Source organism: Pterocles gutturalis, unplaced genomic scaffold (genome assembly GCF_000699245.1).
Source record: "Pterocles gutturalis isolate BGI_N339 unplaced genomic scaffold, ASM69924v1 scaffold6460, whole genome shotgun sequence".
NCBI lineage: Eukaryota > Metazoa > Chordata > Aves > Pterocliformes > Pteroclidae > Pterocles > Pterocles gutturalis.
Genome location: NW_010140585.1, coordinates 1 through 16,308, shown reverse-complemented (window position 1 = coordinate 16,308; position 16,308 = coordinate 1). Strand labels below are relative to the sequence as shown.

At 35.5% G+C, this 16,308-nt stretch overlaps 1 protein-coding gene across 1 annotated transcript in view; it reads left to right on the top strand.

Annotated features, from left to right (window-relative positions):
* The window catches only part of TARBP1 (TAR (HIV-1) RNA binding protein 1), a 36,464-nt gene extending 22,181 nt beyond the window's left edge, over positions 1 to 14,283 (top strand). The window contains exons 17-29 of the mRNA XM_010083723.1: positions 550 to 749; positions 890 to 961; positions 1,895 to 2,015; positions 3,348 to 3,458; positions 3,994 to 4,143; positions 6,099 to 6,185; positions 7,062 to 7,258; positions 8,309 to 8,390; positions 9,598 to 9,769; positions 10,010 to 10,201; positions 11,181 to 11,305; positions 12,485 to 12,621; positions 13,920 to 14,283. Of these exons, the coding sequence (XP_010082025.1) occupies positions 550 to 749; positions 890 to 961; positions 1,895 to 2,015; positions 3,348 to 3,458; positions 3,994 to 4,143; positions 6,099 to 6,185; positions 7,062 to 7,258; positions 8,309 to 8,390; positions 9,598 to 9,769; positions 10,010 to 10,201; positions 11,181 to 11,305; positions 12,485 to 12,621; positions 13,920 to 14,085 (1,812 nt within the window). The 3' untranslated portion in view covers positions 14,086 to 14,283. The remainder of the gene's footprint in view (positions 1 to 549; positions 750 to 889; positions 962 to 1,894; positions 2,016 to 3,347; positions 3,459 to 3,993; positions 4,144 to 6,098; positions 6,186 to 7,061; positions 7,259 to 8,308; positions 8,391 to 9,597; positions 9,770 to 10,009; positions 10,202 to 11,180; positions 11,306 to 12,484; positions 12,622 to 13,919) is intronic.
* The last annotated feature ends 2,025 nt before the right edge of the window (positions 14,284 to 16,308 follow it).

Below are 16,308 nucleotides of genomic sequence, written 5' to 3'. Positions count from 1 at the left end.
GAAGTTCGAGATAGCAGTTTCATATATCTTGAATATGCCCATCTCAAAAACAAAACCAAAAAGTAAATAGTACAAAGAAATTTTTCCACTTTAAGTCAAATATGAACTTGAATTTCAACATGGATATAATCCTCATTATAGAAGAGAATTAGTGATATGGCTACCTATGGAAGAAATCTTGTTTAATGTTGGATTTTTTTCAGAATTGGTAAGGATTTGTTAAAATCAAGTTTGTACTCGTGACGTAAGCCCAGGTGCATTTGTTCCAGTTATTAGGACATTCATGTAAAGTATCTGTTGTTGTGTCTGTTTAAGCAAAGTTCAGTTCTATCTTTTGTTAACATAAACAGGTACAAGGCCAGTTGTCACCCAGGGACCTGCCCTTATAATCAGGGAATTGTCACTAGATTGCAGACAGCATTAACCTGAGCAGAGATAGATAGGATGCAGATCAGACCTGCTAAAATAGATATCACTGCAGCGTTATGCTAATAATTCTAGCACTTCTGAAAACTAGATTTTGAATCTTCTATTTCTTCTTCTTTTCAGATAATTTTCAAGCTCATAGATATGTCCACTACAAAGACTGGAGTCTTCAATGTAGTCCTTAGGCATTGTTGCCAGTCTTGGATATTTCCCACTGTTGATGAGAGAAGTGCCTTGACAAATGCTTTCTTAAATGCTGGCAATTATTGTGAACTTATCACTGAGGCTTGTGTCTTTGGAACTGTATTTAGGAGAGACCAAAGGTATAAAAAAAGTCTTTGTGATTATATTTGTTATACTTTTGTGTGCTTTGTTTTCTTTTAAACTTTGAGATGACTACTGAAAACAGTTTTTGTGTGCTTTTCTGCTAATTTTGCTGCTTTGTCTTCTTTCATCTGTGAAGACTTATTCAGGATGTGCATGCCTTTATAGAAAATCTTGGAGAAAAATGTGCAGCAAATGTCGTTACAGAAAGGTAATGATTTTAAAGATACATCTTACAAATTTGGTGTCAATTGTGTCTTCGTTATGGTTGATGCTGCAATAGGAAAGATCCTGATATGTGCCTTATCATCGTAGGCGAGACAGTTCAGAAACTCAGGCTTTAATGCAGCCAGATTTGGAGCCTGGCTTTTTAACATTGGTTGTAGGTCTTTTTAGCTTGCATCTTGACAATAGGCTCTGCCTCCAGTTTTGAATCAGGCACATTGGCTGTTGGATTATTTAACTTTTTTTGTAGTTTTACTCCTGCCTTTGCTCAGTGGAAGAAAGGCATAGAAACAGTTTTGACATTGTGTTTTGAAAAATGTTAGTAGTTGATAAAACCTGAGCTTTTAAAAAACCTGCTGCCAGAGTTCACTACTCCTGGATTTTCTCCCAAGAGCTTCTTGGTTTCCAGATGTGTGGTTGTGACAGTCTGCAGCTGTTTGAAGCTTTGTTACCTATAATGTCATTAATTCTGCTCTTGGCATTAATTATTCTAGATGTCCCTGAGTACCTAATAGGAATCAAACGTTGTTTTGTATTAGGATATTTGACCAAAACTGTAAGCATAAAAACTGTAAGCATAAATTAGTTGTTTTAAGATTACAGTTTACAGGCACAAAACCTCAAAAACTTTTTATGATTCAGCTATTTCTGTAGAAAATTATTTTAAACACTTAAATGATGTTAAAGACCTGTAGACAGAAGTAGGAGGAGGTTTTCTGGAACTCACTAGTTTTTTCTTCACCAGCAATGATGAACAGACTTTAAAATTCTGCTTCTGGGTATTTGCATATTGTCTCACTACAGACAAGTTGATGGCTGTATGTTCAAGATGATATTTGTTTCTTTTTTTATAATTTAGGAATTATCTTTGAACAAGTAGAGTTTGATTTTTTTTTTAATTTTACTTACTGTTTTACAGTACAAATCGAGATGATCACTACGTTCGAGTTTGTGCTATTAAATTTCTGTGCTTATTGGATGGATCAAATATCTTGCATAAGACTTTTATGGAAGACATTTTCATCAAACTACTTGATAAAGTAAATTTCATTTCTCTTGGTGTATAAATGTAATGTTAGTACAATTATTAAAACACAAAGTATCTACAGTTGTTTGTATAGCCTGTCTAGATTTGCCCAGTAATACAGTTTTTTTGTTATGAGACAAATTAATTCAACAAACCAAAGTAGTAAAAAATTGTCTTTTGGGTTTATTTCTGTCTTTTTAGTGGATTTTCTGACTTCATGGAACATTATCCAAGTTGTAACTGTTGTTCCATTAAGAATCTTCCTTTAGGCTGCATTTTGAAGCACCACATTTCTCTTTAACAATGACAGACAACTTTTTGAATTCCTTAGAAGACCTTTATAAATAGAATTAATGGAGAAGGCTGGGGACTGATTTTCATTTATATCATAGCTGCTTCTGCACTGGCAGTAGTGTAAAGTCAGCTGCTGTTAGAACATCACCCCTGTATTCTGGTACTATAGAATTCTGCTTTGTTCTGAAGAACAAGAAGTGGGTGGTCCTTCATTTCTTTCAGTTGATTACTGGAGAAACATGGATAGTCTTTGTGTTGTAAGATTGATCAAGTGGGAGAAGTGAGCTTTAAAAGTTATTTCCTTACTTGCTTAAATATGAAGCTTGAACATGTAAAAATAAAGTGTGTTTGCATTTTAATATTAATATAGGACTTTGATCACCAAATAATTTTATTTTTAAGAAGTTAAGGAAATAATTTGGGATGTCATGTTTTTTTAGGGCAAAACAGAATACGTAGGGAAATAAGCTGTGTGGGAACATAAATTTTAAATCTTTTTAAAGCTCCATTTAGCTCATCTGTTTTCTTCCACATAAACCATCTTATTGCAGAATATCAATTCCTGTCTCAAAACTAGAGCTGTAGTTACAAGCTGATCTAATTGATAGCATGACTAAACCCATTTTTTAAATGTAGACACTAAAATCAAAGTGTTTTCATTTATATACTCATCACTTCAGATCTCTAGTTCTTATATAACTAAACGGCAGCTTGAGTCTTCGTGCTCCATTTTATGTAGTACTATTTTAATTGCTCTCATATAGTAGGTGCTGTAAATTCTTCAACTTTCTGCTGTTTAAAGAGTCTTAATACCTACGATTTGTGTGCTCTTAAGTAAAAATACTAAGTGGACTTGTATATTTTTTCAACTTTCTGAACTTCTCATGGATGAACTTCAAAATTTATTTCTAAATAAATTACGTTAATATATTTTTCATAACTTTAATGCTGATACTAGCTGTGCAATAGATGCTGCTTTCTCAGTAAAGTATATTTCCATGTGTTCAATTTCAAAGGAAGAATAGGTAATAAACCTTTAATTTCCTTTTAGGATGAACTGGTATCCAGATCTAGAACGCGCTATTATGCGAACTCTTTACAGCATAGAATTAAAAATCGCGTATGGCAGACACTCTTAGTTCTTCTTCCGAAGCTTGACCAGGTATTGCTCTTGTTCCTCACTATGAATTCTTAAGTAAATAAATAAATATCTACTTTCAAGAATAATTTGGTGTCATGCAAACTGCATATGTTAAATTACAGCAGGGTATAAAAGGCATGTAATCTCTGTAGCTGATGTAGAAGTTTTGTCTGAAGTCATGGGTTTATGATGCATTTCTGGAGGTCACTGAAAACTGGTTCTTGGATTTGTGAATTATAGGATACTAGATTGTTCCTGTTAAACCTAGCTGAAACACTCTATTCAATATCTGATATAAAGCTTTTCATTTAGTAAAAATGTGGCTACTTTATGAACACTCAGAAAACTGAGAAATTTTAGTTTCATATAATGATTCTTCATAATAAAATATTTGAAAAGTATAATGAAGAAATTAGATGGTTCTAAAATGTTTTGACTACTAAAAATATTTCTAATATTATGATAAAGCTGAGAATGTTCTTTTATTTAAAATATTTTTCTTCATGGAACAACTCTTAACAATATGCTAAATGATCACCTGATTTTGTTTTCTCAGAATTTTTTATGTGGAACCCTTGACAAAGTTTTTCAGGCTGGATTTCGTAACAATCAGGCATCTGTGAAATACTTCATTGAATGGATTGTTATCTTGAGTCTACATAAATACCCCCAATTCCTTAATAAATTCTGGAATTGTTTTTCCTATGTAAGTAAGAACTTTGGCATTCACTAAAGAGTAATTTTGAACAAAGAGGGTACATTTGTCTTCCCATACCTTATTTTCTGTGTATTCCAGTTTCCCTCTAGAAGTAGTGGGTTGTTGAGCAGATCAAATTAACTTGGGAGTGAGTCTGAACTATAGTTTGAGACGTTTACACAGTTTGACACAGATTTAGAAATCTGTGATATAGAAGTGGCTGAAGACAAGTGAATTCTTCCAGTTGAGAGATTTCCTTTTAGAATGTACTACTGTGGGCAGGGTAGAGCTGGCACAGTTAGTCAGAGTACTCTTTGCAGTTACTAATATAAGAGTTATCAGGAGCACATGGATGCCCTAGATTGTGAGTATGGGAAGATAGCACAAAGTCACTTTCTTTTCCACACTCAGCTTCTGTCTTGTGCATCTTGTTTGTGAGTGGGAACATGACTTGCGTAACACATATTCAATTTGCAGCTTTTAATATGGGCTTCTCTCACAGCAGAGTTCTGTAATGTGGATCCAAAACTGCAAGCAGGGTTTGATTTATGGTACCCAAAAGTTATTAAAGGGCTGACTGAGGAGAACTGAGTAGCATTTCATTTTTATGTCTTGGATTCTTCTTTACGTAATTACCTGTAAGAGTTGACCTGTAAAAATAGTAATTGTCTGTATTGATATCCTTAAATTTGTTAGCATTGTACATTTGAGCTGAGTAGAAAATACTTCAATCTCCTCCAGCATATAGGAAGACATTACTTGCAATGGTGCCTCTGCTGAAGTTCACCACTCATAATACTTAAATGTAGATGCCTTCTTGCTTATCAAATAGCCTAGTTGCTACTGTAGATTTTTAAAAACCAAACAGCAGGGCAAGAATTAAGTAAAAAAATTGGAAAACTGTATATACACATTTTTTGCCCAAAACCAGGCAGGTTTTTAATACTGAGGCAACTTTGCTTGCTAGTGATGCATGCTGTGGGTTTGGACTGGGTTTTTTTGTTTGGGTTTTTTTTTTTTCTATGCAGGGGGAAAAAATTATCTTTCCATTTACAATTTATACTTTTTAAAAAGTGCATAAAGATGGCTTTTCATGCCTATCTGAACTGATGAGAAGTGCTGTAAGGGATATAACCTTTTCCTATTTCAGAGTTCCTTCCAAGAGCTCAGGCAGTTAGAATTGCTATCGTCTTGGTAGATGATAATCTATTGGATCAAAACAATTTCACGCTGATAACAAATGTACTGAATCACAGTGGGCCCCTTCAAACAGAGCAAGCAGAAAACATGTAGATTTATGAAAAAGGAATACAGACTGTATTTTCAGAGGCTATCCTGGAAGACTGTGACTCTGAAAAGGATTTTCAGGATCATATTGAAAAATCAGACTGTATTTTCAGAGGCTATCCTGGAAAACTGTGACTCTGAAAAGGATTTTTAGGATCATATTGAAAAACAAGCTGAACTTGAGCACTCAGTGTAATGCTGGGGCAAAATGGATGACTAGGAGCTATACCTGTAAACAAAAGTGGTGAACAGAAGTGTGGAAACTCATTTCTTCCCATACAGAATGTGGGTGAGGCTGATGCTAGGCTATTCGTTCTGTGTCTAATACCCATATTTGTGATGACATGGAAGAGTGGAGCACTGATAAGTATCCCCAAGGTTTTTACTGGGTTTAGGGTTTTTTGGGGCAGGGGCAGAATATAGTGAATTTGGGTTGAATTTTAGCTCATTTATACTGCTGTATATTTTGTTCTGATTGATGTGTTAGTAAAAAGCAAATAATGTGTTTGGAAAAATGAAATCTTAATAACGTGAGCTTTGCAGGTTAGTAAATTTTGCTGTGGAAACGTTTTTTTTTTAATAGTGTTGATGTTCTTGCATCTGCAGAATATGCTGTGCGAACTTAGAGGGTCTAAGAATGTTTTACATGCGTATTCTTACATTCTCTTTTGCTTTAGGATGAAGAAAAGCTTAAAACAAGCATCTGCACATTTTTATCAGTGTTATCACACTTTGACATCATTCTTCAAAATACCTCAGAGAAAGTAAGCAAATGTTCATTCTTTATTCAGTTGCACTGTATATGGATTTCTGAAATAAAAAACTTTTTATCAGTCTGTTTTCAAAACCTTTTCACTACCTACTTCCTACCTAAGTTATCCTTTTATATGGAAAACACTAACTCTTCCTATCACCTCCGTAACATATTGGACTTATAAAAATGAGCCAAATGGCAGATGTTATGCATACGTAGGGCCTGATTACCTGTGAGTTCTTCTAGAACAGCTACTCCAGTTTTAACTAAATATGTGGATACACCTAGGTTTTTTCTTGCTGCTCTTGTTTAATTTGCATGAAATTGTCCAGAGATAACCTGAAAGAAGGTGATCTTTCTACAGAATAACACTCAAAGATGGAGTTCTGTGGCAATAGCTAGTTGATCTTAAAATTAGAATTCTTCATTTGGAATTCTCAATTTTTTTATTGAACTTTAGAGGATGAAATACAGCCAGGATGTATTGGATCAACTACTTCACATCTGTAGCATTCCAGGCATTTTTGTTATTTTTTTAGTGCTTGCACACACATTTACAAGATCGTCTTTCTAAGTGCTAGAAAATCACAAATAGAGGTTTCTGTGTATGCAGAATAATAATCTTTAAAGCACAGTAGTACATTTTAAAGACACAAGTGGGGCAGTAGGTCTGTGCCCTGGCAAGAAGGAAGGCAGGAAGGAAGGAAATCAGGACCGTGTTCTGAAGCCTGTATTCGCACAAATATATACTGTTACAGCTTTGGACTTGCTGAAAGTTTGTTTTTGAGGAAGCCACTGTTTCTTGGGCCACTCTTACTTTTCTACTTCTGAATGGTATGTTAAGACTGAAATGAAAGAAACTTCTTTATCTTTTGTTTTTCTTTAGAAGCCAGCTTTGAAGAAAGCCCTCATAGTTGTTCTACAGTGGTGTTTCAACCATAATTTCAGTGTTCGACTTTATGCATTAGTTGCCCTTAAAAAAATCTGGGCTATGTGCAGAATGTTGCATGTGGAAGAATTTGAAGCTCTGGCACCAGTTATTGAATCTAGCCTTCAACAAGTGGAAAACATGCATGGCACAGGGTTAGTGACATTCTTCTGACTTACAGCTTAACATAGTTCTTCGGAGCCATTTGCAGCCAGTCTAATTTTCTAAAACAGCACTTGATAATTTCTATGGAGTTTTACTGTTTTTTTAACTCTGTTTAAAAAGAACCAAAAACTTGGAAATTGAAGTCTGATTGTCAGTAAAGAAAATTAGGTGATAATTCAGTGTAGCATTACAGTCTGAAAGCACAAGAGGAAAAACTCAAGGGGCGTTTGAACAGTGCACATAGTTCAGAGGTGGGGTAAAAAAAAGGCAGTCAGGAGTGCTTAATTTTCTTACTTGATGGGTTTTGAAGCAGTAAAATTCATTCTTCTAAACTTCCTGATACCACTAAATTCTCAAATATAAAAATCCAAAAATGCTTTTGGTGTTAATATTTGAAAAAGCTTCTGTGGGAGAACAATGTATAGGGAAATTAATTTTGGGCGATGACTAAATGAGTGTTACAGAAGTGCTTTTGTGGTTACTGATTGGGAAATACGATAATTAAGTTAAATTTTGTACTATGTGTGTGTTTGTATCCTTTTTTTTAGCCCTGTTTTTAGGAGTTAATTAAAATTATTTAGGATTTCTGACAGTGTTATCAGCCAACATAAACTTGGGACTGCTGCTGACAGGCTTTTGGGGGCAGAGGTGGGAGGGAGAACATTCGTATTTATTTCCCCAGCAAGTGTCATTGTTAAATCACCCATGGCATGTCAAGACATGGGCTAGGAAAAGTTGTCACTGAACTATCGGCTAGTATTCAGTTTCCTTCAGAGGTCTAGATGGTGTACTCTTTCTTGACAGACTTGCTTCTTTCGATAATAGAATTTGGAGACATATTATGGGCCTTTCTTGAAACATAAATTAAACTTATTTCCTGAATGCTGTTTGTTTTTAAATGAGTCCTTACTCAATTGTTAAAGTATTTTCTTTCCTATACACTACATAGTAAATACAATCAGGTTGCCGTACTCCAATTCGACAATACAACAAAATACAGTACGTTACCTTTTTTGTGCATCTCACATTACTTTCTGTAGGAATGCTGGAAGGAACTGGCAGCGAATCCAAGATCATTTCTTCTTTGCAACATTTCATCCACTTGAGGATTATAGTCTAGAGGCAAGTCCGAGACTATTGCTGAAAAATCACTTGTGATGAATTTTAGACTAAGACTACAGCTTAGTTCTCTAATATTGTGTTAAAGCCCTAGGTCAGTTAAGAGGAGGTATGTGTGATGAGTGCACCAGTCTGTGTGGGAGTTAATCAGGTTTTATATCTGTGGCTGGAAAAGTTACGTCTAATAAGTGAGGAGCATCTGCTTAATCGCATGTAGTTTGTTAGGAATTTTGAGACATCTGTTCTTAGAAGTGACTTGAGGTTGATTTACTAAATTGTTGTTTGATGTGAACAGGATACAGATATATAACTTCTAGAGCATCTTTTTCAGCTATGCTTTTTACTGTAGCTTAAATAACTGACAGCTGAATAAACTGGAAGGCAAAAATAAGGGTGCAGGAAAAAAAAGAGATGGAGAAACTAAGCTGAAAATACAAGAGAAACATGTGAAAAGGGGTACATCCGTTCTGGCACAAATAGTGAAGGAATTTTTTTTTTTTTTTTTTAACTGATGTTCTGTGAAATATTTTTGTGAACACTTAAATATGCTAGATATGACTTAGCAAAATTTGGAATTTAAAATCCAGAACAAGAGGGGAAAAAAAAAAGCTAATGCTTGTTAAGTATTTAAATGTATTCAGTGTGCATCTTCACCTTTATCTTGGGGTGCATTAGAATAAACAAAATGTCTGGGTTTTAAGGTCTTCATCTTATTCAGCCTTTCCCTTGGGCTGTGTTTGTTCTTCCTTGATAAATTGTGGTTAGCTGTTCTGGTAGTGCTGAGTTGGATTTTACTACTAGATTTTAGTGCTTTTGACTATATTCCTTTTGACATGGAATCAATCAGCATTCTTTACTAGAAGTTCATAAGAGCATCTGAAAACTCTCAAGTGTTACCCATAAAACATTTTCACAAGACCTCTATGCTTAGAAGCATACCATCAATTCCTTGGTATTCTAGAATTTCAGAGCAGTATCAACTGTTTATAAGGATCAACACAGATCCTTAAAAAAGGTGTAATGATAAAGAAAAAGAGACTAGATTTATGAAAGTTTGTGAGACATATTAGTAAGTTTTATCAAGTACCAAGAAAAACAAGTATTAAAATCATAGAATGCTAGATAAACAATGTGTGCAATAAAATTAATTAATTTATTATGTTTGTTTGCTTTAGTGGTGCTCTGCTAATATCACTATGTTACATTGCAGACGATATTTTACACTCTTCCACGCCTTTCTGAACTCGCTGAAGATGAATGGATCTCGCTCTCTAAATTTGACAGATTCACTGACATTCCTTTGCCACCAGCATTTCAGTGGTATCATTCTCGAACAGAACTTGGTGATCTGAAACCAAGTGACTGGTCTCAGCAAGACATGGGTAAAAATACCAAACCTATATATAATTATTTGTATGTAGTAGCTGTATACATCTATATTCATTTTGATCACTGTTTTTCAGCTGAAGTAGACTTGTAGCTGTGTGAGCAGAGTATATACCATAATATAATAGTAGATGACTAATGATGTCTACAGTATTATCATTTAGATAGTCTTATTTACTGAAGCAGTAGTTTCACTTCTGCTGACATATCCATAAGACTGCAACTTTTTTTTATAGGTTCACATTCAGCTGAAACAGATAGCCAGACAGAATGGAATGATGTTCAGAAAAAGATTATACCCTGGAAAAACAGCACTCCTAGTTTAGACCTGGAAGTAGTCTTTCAAGATCGTGCTGCTAAACTCGGTAAATCAAACAGCAGACTGATTGTGGTGGCTTCACTTATTGATAAACCTACCAATTTAGGAGGTAAGCTTGATTGCACATTTTTAAACTTTTATTTTGGACCTTAGAGAACACGTGGATAATAGGAATGAATTTCATCTTATGTTCATAATTAGAAAATTATTTAAGTCCTGCTCAGAGAAATACAACATTATCCTGCTAAAAAAAAAAAAAAAAAAGGGTAACAAAAAGAAGTACTAGCTGCTTCAGGAAAATTGATCTTCTATAGTTACGTTTTAGGGAAAAAAAATAGTATTTACTCATACCATGCATTAATTAAATAGAACTTTTCTGTAAATCATGCTCAGTTTCTTACTGTTTTTATATTCTTACAGTTGAGTTATTCAACTGTGTATGCAGTTGAAGGAAGTAATTTGCTTTTACTTTTTTTTTCTATAAGAATTAAAACAAATCTTGTAGACCTGCTAGTTTCTCATGACTGTTGATCAGGGAAGTGCCCACTCCTAATTAAGTACCCCTTCACAATGTCATGCAAGCTGTCATATAATAAATCCTGCAAATACTTTATTGCATTGTTTCCTGTTGTCAGAAGTTTAAATAACTGCAGTGAGACTGTTCATGAAAAATACTCCTAGAAGCTGGTGCAGTCTGCACTGTAATACTGTAACATGTCATTCTCTCAAGCCTTTCGTTTAACAGGTAGTGGATTTAGAGCTTAAGTGTGTGTATATATGTCCATCCATACCTACGGAGGCTTGTACACTCATCCATTACTTTGTGTAATTAGTATTGTAGAAGCATGTTGTCAGACATGGTGCTTTTCTAATTTTTCTCTTTCTGCTAAGTTACAAAACTTGTTTTCTGTTAAATTATATGGAACAAGTTGTGGCTTGGAACAGACATAAGAAGCACCAGAAACTGATTAAACATAGACTAAGTAATCATTTCTCTTTTGGATTCTTTGTCCTTTTTCACTTGCTAAAATATTCTGGCTTGGTGTTTATTTTCTACACAAAAATCACTTTAATTCTTCTGTTTGTAGGTTTATGTCGTACAAGTGAAATATTTGGGGCATCTGCACTAGTCGTCGGCAGTCTTCATTACATACAGGATAAGCAGTTTCAGCATCTTAGTGTTTCTGCAGAGCAGTGGCTCCCCCTTGTTGAGGTGAATGGAAACATTTTTATAGCTAAAAAGTGTGCTGTACTTCATCAGACGCATAGTTCAGTGTCTTACTTTTTTTTATCTTGCAAAAATGAACTTTTTATTTAATAGAACCTCCTGCTGTTATCTCTGAGACTTAATCTTGAGTATTTTGGCATTAACTTTGAGTCAACCTTATAAAAAAGAATTTTAAAAATACTGTTAACTTCTTATTGCTGTGATAAACTGATTATGTGAGCTGCCAGTGTTACATCTTACTCTGTGTTTTATAGTGGTGTGTTGGAATTGGTTTTGTTGTTTATTGTTTGTTTATAAAAATTGAAGAACACTTCATTTATCTTGCTTGGTCCGTTGCTTTTGGTGCCTTCATGGGGCTAATCTTTGAGTTTGCCTGAAGCTAACTTGTGCCAAGCTTTTAGAACTTATTATCTAGCTTCTAAAAATGAGGGTTTCAACCTGTATGTTTAGCATTTGGTAGAAAATGTTTGTTTGTAATATTTTATAATAAACAGTTTTTCAAGATTGGCTTTTGTTCATCTGAAAAATTCAGTGCAAGTTTTCATTTTTTCCCCACAGTGTTTATTTTCGGCCTATTAAGATTCTTCTTCAGAACAAGATAGCTATAGTGTACTTTGCCTGAAACAGAATGCTGATGGACACGTTGTGCCTAATCTCTGCACAGAAGTGTACTGATAATAGAGCCTCTGTGGCATGAAGAATTTGTCATTTAATACAAATGAGCAGTTTAGAGAGTAGGATGAAGACAACTAAGAAATGACTGCCTGCAAGCTATCACAAGTTGTAATGCAGGCATGTAAGGCAACTCAGCTTCTGTACTGGCTGTTGCGTTGTTTTGGGAATGAATTCCAGGTTAAATAACAGCTATGCACCTTACACAAGAGTGATTCTTTTACATTCAGATGTAAGGCTTGTAGCTGTCAGAAGCATAGAAAAACCTTTGTTCATTGTGTTCATGGAGTAGATTTTTGTGGCATTACTTAATCTTTTGTGCTGTTGCTGAAGAGCTTTTAAAATGTTATGCTACGTTTATAGACAGAGTCTTTGGGGATGAAAGTCATTCATCTTAAAAACTGTCCAGGTAAATTCATTTTTTACATTAACTTCAGTTACAAATAGTGATACTTAAATATTTGTATATTTCTCTCTACTTTTGATGGACAGGTGAAGCCATCTCAACTTGTTGATTATTTAGAGCAGAAAAAAACGGAAGGCTACACTATTATTGGTGTGGAGCAGACAGCCAAAAGTTTTGATCTTACAGAATATTGCTTCCCAGAGAAGTCACTCTTATTGCTGGGGTAAGAAAACACACCTTTTTTGTACATCTGCCTCTTGCAGTCTGTCCCTTCTACTGGTTGGAGTTTGGTCATATGAAAACCAAGTGACGCTGGTAAAGGTGGGTTTAGAATGGGCAGTGATCGTGGAAACAGCCAAGCCTGGCTTTGGATGCTGAAGAGGGGGAGGTATGGACACCTACTCCTGAACAGTCCTCCTCATACTTAATAACCTATCCATGCACTGTAATTCCCTTTTTTTTTTATAGGGGTGGAGGTAGCAACAGCATGGATTATAATTTTCCAGGTGTGATAAAGATGTCATCTGTTCACCTCAGTAATATGAGGGCCTGTACATGTGGGCTGCGGTGGGCTCAGCAAGAAGGAGGGCTGCCTGTTTGCCCCAGTTAACTTGGTGAGGAGGACTGGAATACAGTGAGAGCACACACAGCTGGGAGACGCTTTAAGAGCTAAGGATGAGGCACAGGATTAAGTAGCAAGTTTTTGCAGTACAAGCAGAGACTGGGACAACTTCAGAGAAAATCAATAATCAGGCCCTATAAGCAGGCAAGCCTCACGTGACAATGGGGAGGCTACTTCAAGAAATCTGGAGGAAAGTGCCTACAAGTCAGAAAGCTACTGGAATTGCCAGGCCACTGAGTGAGACCAGGAGGAAAGGCATGCCTATCCTTTTAGGACAAAGTGGGCAGAAATACCTGTTTTTTGAACCTTTGTATATGCAGCTTGTCTTCAGAATGTTGTTCTCATAACCACTTCGTTCTCTTCTAATTTAAAAAAATAGTTGTAATTACTGATGACCTGTGGTATCTTCTCGTGTGGTCATTCTGAAGAGGTGAAACACTTCCAGTGCAAGGCTTTCATCAGTCTTGACGTTCCCTCACACCAAGACCTTACTGAATGTAAAATGGGCAACTGAACTTCCTTGCTGTGCCAGCAGCTTCACCTATAGCTGTTTATTTTGCTATACACGGATAGTTTCAAAATAAAGGTAAAGGAGTCCTTATGTTGTGTGTTCAGCTGTTGCTGGACCAGTGAATTAAAGAAGTGCTCTACCAGTTTTCCTACATCAAAGCTTAACCAGGTCTCCCATGTTTTCTTTATTTCTGTAAGGCATTACTGCTTTAAAAAAAAAAAAAAAAAAACCCAAACAACAAACAAATTTTTTTGTCCTCATCACTTATACTGAGGGCAGATGCACCATTTGTCAAATGGTGTTTTGATGCTTTTGTGACTTTTGCATCTTCTGCTTTCTAGAACACCTATCTCCTCCCAGGTATAAGTTACTGTTTCTTCTTTACTAGAAATGAACATGAAGGAATCCCAGCAAACCTGATTCACCACCTGGATGTCTGTGTGGAAATTCCTCAGCAGGGTATCATTCGATCACTCAATGTTCATGTAAGTGGAGCTCTGCTGATTTGGGAGTACACAAGGCAACAAGTAATCAAGCAAAACCAACAAAAGTAACTGCCAAGAGTTTTGTGCCTTACAGTACAGCTGGGTAATTTCCTATGGTGCTACAACATGAAATTCTGACTAGATGAGATAAAAACTCAGGGTGAATGAGGATTCTTAAGTTTTGCATGTTTTGCTCTGGTGTAGTTCAGTCCGATTTTTAAATGCCTTATTAATACTTTACCTCCTTAAATAAATCTGTTGCATTGGAAATAAATACTATTTATATTGCATACACTGTGTCATTTTTCTACTACTGGAACATCATACCATGAACAACCCCAACCTCAAGACATGGGATTTTTGGTGCACGCACTTTGGTTGTGATGACCATGCTTGAAATTTGCAGTAGTGCCTTCCTACAACCACAATCAATACTTACTGTAGCCAAAGTATTTAATCTCTCTAGTATCTACATACACTAGATTATTCACTTACATTATTACATTAAATGCTGCCCTTGGTTTAAATGCCTTTCATGATCAAGTTTACTAATCCTGCTGTAAAGTCTGTATCTTTAAATGGAGTCACATCAGTAAGGTAATCAAAACCACTAAATTATACAAAAGACCACACTATGACAAATAACTGCCACACTTCTACTAGCAATACTGCTTGAAAACTGTTATGGCTAATGTAAAAATTCGTATTGCTTATAAAAAATGAGCATGCTCAAATTATGTAAATTACATATAAGCACAGCATTCATTAATGCCTGCTCTTCTATAAACTAATTTCTGACTTAAACTGTATTTTTAAAATACTTGAAATACTTAGTAAAAAACAAATACAAACCACATTACACCACCACCTCCTTTTGACAAGGAGGGGAAGGTGGAATGGATTTTCTTTTTTAAGGAAAAGCTGGTTCACTTATTGAAAAATAATTTTATTGCTCGCTTTACAATACATACATTACACTATTAAATAATCATTTGTTCCTATGAAACAATTTGACTAATTATACATTCAAAACCTTAGATTTGTGAACAGCTCTCCACCACATTTTTTTGACTTGTGAAAAAGCTGTCCATGACCATTTTTTTTCCAGCAGACACATGAGACCTTGCAACAAGAACAGCAGCCTGCATTTCCGGGAGACAGGTTACCAGTTCTTGAGCTGAAGGAGCTTCTATTGATTTTTCATGCTTCTTCCTTCCATAGTTATTCTCACTAGATTTATTTTGTAAGCAGAGTACCTAAGACTTTCCAGCAGCTTCTGGAGGATGATACCCTTCTGTTTCAAGCTTTTTTTTATATTTTAAAAAGTCTCTTCTTTTGTCAAAATGTTTAACCTGTTTAAAAAGAGAAAAGATGTTCATCAGAAAAAACTAGCAGAGGAAAGGGCTTTGTGCATCATAGTAAGACTAAGGAGTAAACAGTCTTTGATCACTGAACTTAAAGATTTTAAGTCCATACACTAGTTAGGAACTTCTTCCTGTGTTGAAGACTAATGTGTGGAATGGGTTTGCTTTTTGTGTTTTGTGGATTTTTTTACCATTCAGAAAGTGAACTTCAGTTTCTTGTCATAACGACCCCATTACTTCCATGGACATCTAATAAAAGTAGTCTATTGCTTTGCTATTTTCACTGCTATGAACAAAGATTATTTGTAATACAGAGATAAGTCTAGCAGCTTCTCTATGGTGTCACAGACTGTATGATCTCTGAATTCATCACCTAGAGCTGCTGATGTGTATGGTGCAAAGCACTGGCAGATGAAACCACCACCACTAGAGATGCCATACGACAGAACTGCAGTGTTCAGAGTCGGGACAGTGACTGTGGCTGTACCGCCTTTTTTTAACTGACTTCAGTCTACCAGCTCCAACAGGAACTGTTCAGCCCCTCACTGTCAGTAAAAGGCAATGCCTGCTAAAAAAGATTGTAGCTTGATCTTGGGAAACTAAAGAACAAAATGAATGAATGAACATGTAACCAGATGGTTTACTGTGAAATTATACTGCGTGAAGAAGGGCATTATGCACAAGAAGGTATCAGATACCACTCTTAAGATGCCATGCAATGGCAAGCCCTGCGTGTGACCTCCTTTCCATATCAGCCTTTCTTCTTTAGTAAGTTATTTCTGTGCACTTCTAAAAGCTTCTGAGGATCTTTCAGAACTTTTTTTTTAATTAAACAATAAGCCTGTATAGCTGCATATTTATCTGAAAGTTTGAGATTATTGTATTTTCTTTTCCCGTTATATGCCTGCCCGCAGTTCCCGGGCCAGCC